Source organism: Salvia hispanica, chromosome 4 (genome assembly GCF_023119035.1).
Source record: "Salvia hispanica cultivar TCC Black 2014 chromosome 4, UniMelb_Shisp_WGS_1.0, whole genome shotgun sequence".
Lineage (NCBI taxonomy): Eukaryota > Viridiplantae > Streptophyta > Magnoliopsida > Lamiales > Lamiaceae > Salvia > Salvia hispanica.
The window spans coordinates 53610772-53613326 of NC_062968.1; the positions used below are offsets into that span (position 1 = coordinate 53610772).

A 2555-nucleotide genomic window follows, 5' to 3' on the forward strand; every position below is an offset into this window, starting at 1 on the left:
ATGAGTTTCTTAACTTTTTGACCCCAATTTTCAGCTACTTTAATATAGTTGGAATATCACATTATATGAGCTACCTATTACATTTCCCTCTTTATTAACAATAAAAGAGTATTCAATTAAACGATACAAACAACATGATGTAATTGTAGAGGGGTAAATGGTAATGTTAATTAAATGTCTCACTCGAAACACCCCTTCTTATTAATTAATCAAATCAACGCTCCTTTTTAAATTTTGTTAATTAAATTGCCTCAGCGAATTCCGTTTGCCGTCGGCAGTCAAGTACGTTTCAATTTGTGACACAGTAAGCAACCTTAATCAACACTAATTAAATAGTAGTAGTAGGACTTAAACCTAGGATTAATGACCTAATTAATAATAATAAATAGTAAATAGAAAAAGACAAAGACAGCAACGCAAATCCACGTGCACCACACGGTTGTTCCGTGAAGCGTGGGCCCACCCCCAGGGTGCGCCATTTCACGAGGCTGGCGCGTGCAGGGACTGGGCGCGTGGGTTTCGGGAATAACCACAGAAACCCAAGGGTCAATGGTCAACGCTTTGAAAAGTACTCTTTTTATGAGGAGTTACTGTTGAAACTTGCAACAAGAAAAAAGAAGGAAAAAAGTCATCCCTAAAATTTGTTTTTCTTTGAAATTCAAGGCTCCAATATTTATTGTCTTTGGCTGATTTATTTCTTTTGCTATGCCAAATTTTTTCCGTGTTTGACCAGATTGTAACCTAAGAGAGAAATTAAATTAGAGTGTCTAGAAAAGGATTAGGGTAGCAGAAGGGCTACGGCAGTCAACTGTATGGAAAGGGTCATGTTTGTTTTCCCAAATCTCCAACGGGAAAAAGAGTTAAAAAGAGAGAGAGGGTTAAGTTAACCATGGTTAGTGAAAAGGCGACTCAAAAATCAAAGAGGTCTCCAAAGCCAAATCCCATCATTAAGATTGAGGCAGTAGCGACCTCTGACACAAGTCATCATTGAACATCTGCATTGTATCTACTATATCATCATCATCACACATATTATACTTATATATATAAGTATTGTGTATGTATTCACACAGAACACACACACAAGTAGGTCCACAGCTATATTATCTTTTCTTACAATAGGCCTGATAAAAAAGCTGTAACTCCTCTGCCAAAGATAAAGACCACCCCATTTCTCCTCATTCTGTCCCCCCCTTCTTGTTTTCTCTCATCCCTCCTTTTCTCCCTTTGTCTCTCTGTATATATAACTCCAACCCACGTCAACTAAAGCTTGTCAAGACACTCTTCATTTTCAGCTAGTGAGATAAACAAACACTAGTGTGTGAGAGAGAAAGAGAGAGATAAACATGTCAAGCTCTAGAGATGATGGGTTAGGTTTGAGCTTGAGCCTGAGATGCCCGGAGAATCATCACAGTCATGATTCTCCTCCTCCTCCGCCGCCCCCCGCCGCCGCCCCTTTTCCGTTGAATCTGTTTAGGTCTCCTTTGCCCTTTATGCAGCCGCACAAACCCTCACCACCAGATGCTTTTCACCATTCTACTGGTAAAGATTTGGTTTTTTTCCAGAGATCCATGCATGCTTTGCTAAATTACACACTTTTATCCGATAAAGGTGGAATCTTTTATCATCTTGATGGTTGAATTTTGAAATTGCAGATGGGAATACGGAGGCGAGGTCCATATTCCGAGGAATCGATGTGAACCGAGCAATTACAGTGATCGACTGCGACGAGGAGGTGATGGTCTCCTCCCCCAACAGCACGGTGTCGAGCCTCAGCGGGAAGAGGAGCGAGAGAGAGGAGAACGACGGCGAGAGAGCCACCAGCTCCCTCGAGATCGACGACGACGGCGGCGATGCCGCCGGCCGGAAAAAGCTCCGCCTCTCGAAGGAGCAGGCCGCCGTCCTCGAAGAGACCTTCATGGAACACAACACTCTCAATCCGGTAAGTCCAAATCGCATTTCAAAATTCAATCTTATGGTGATTTCAACTCATTCTCTGTTAATTTGTGCAGAAGCAGAAAACGGCTCTGGCGAAGCAGCTGAATCTGAGGCCGAGGCAGGTGGAGGTGTGGTTCCAGAACAGAAGGGCGAGGACGAAGCTCAAGCAAACGGAGGTGGACTGTGAGTATCTGCGGCGGTGCTGCGAGAATCTGACGGAGGAGAACAGGCGGCTGCAGAAGGAGGTGAGTGAGCTGAGGGCGTTGAAGCTCTCCCCTCAATTCTACATGAACATGAGCCCTCCCACCACCCTCACCATGTGCCCCCAGTGCGAGCGCGTCGCCGTCTCCTCCTCCTCCGCCGCCCACCACCACCACCAGAGGCCGCCGCCGAGATAAATTTGTCAAGAAAATAGGATTATGAATGATGTTAGAAATTTGACATATGGAGTTAGAAAAAGTTGACTAGTGTATGCACCAACTCAACATGAATCATTGGCTCAATTTTTGTCTAATGATGAAATGTGCTTTTGGGATATATCCAATTTTTAGTTTCTTCTTTTAATTTTGAAGAGAACACCACAACTATGTCAATGAATAAGCAAAAGTGTTCTTCAA

General features: G+C 43.4%; 1 protein-coding gene across 1 annotated transcript; it reads left to right on the plus strand.

Moving 5' to 3' along the window:
- The first annotated feature begins 1120 nt into the window (after positions 1–1120).
- On the plus strand, positions 1121–2555 carry LOC125218700 (homeobox-leucine zipper protein HAT3-like). Its single transcript, XM_048120438.1, has 3 exons — positions 1121–1542; positions 1656–1942; positions 2013–2555. Exons 1-3 carry the CDS (start codon positions 1347–1349, stop codon positions 2334–2336), a joined length of 807 nt encoding a protein of 268 aa, XP_047976395.1. The 5' UTR covers positions 1121–1346; the 3' UTR covers positions 2337–2555.

Bases quoted from the DNA above. Each gene is read 5' to 3' on its own strand.
- LOC125218700 (XM_048120438.1), top strand. From the start codon at position 1,347: ATGTCAAGCTCTAGAGATGATGGGTTAGGTTTGAGCTTGAGCCTGAGA. The intron at 1,543-1,655 runs GTAAAGATTTGG...TTGAAATTGCAG, and splicing joins TGCTTTTCACCATTCTACTG to ATGGGAATACGGAGGCGAGG. The intron at 1,943-2,012 runs GTAAGTCCAAAT...TAATTTGTGCAG, and splicing joins AACACAACACTCTCAATCCG to AAGCAGAAAACGGCTCTGGC.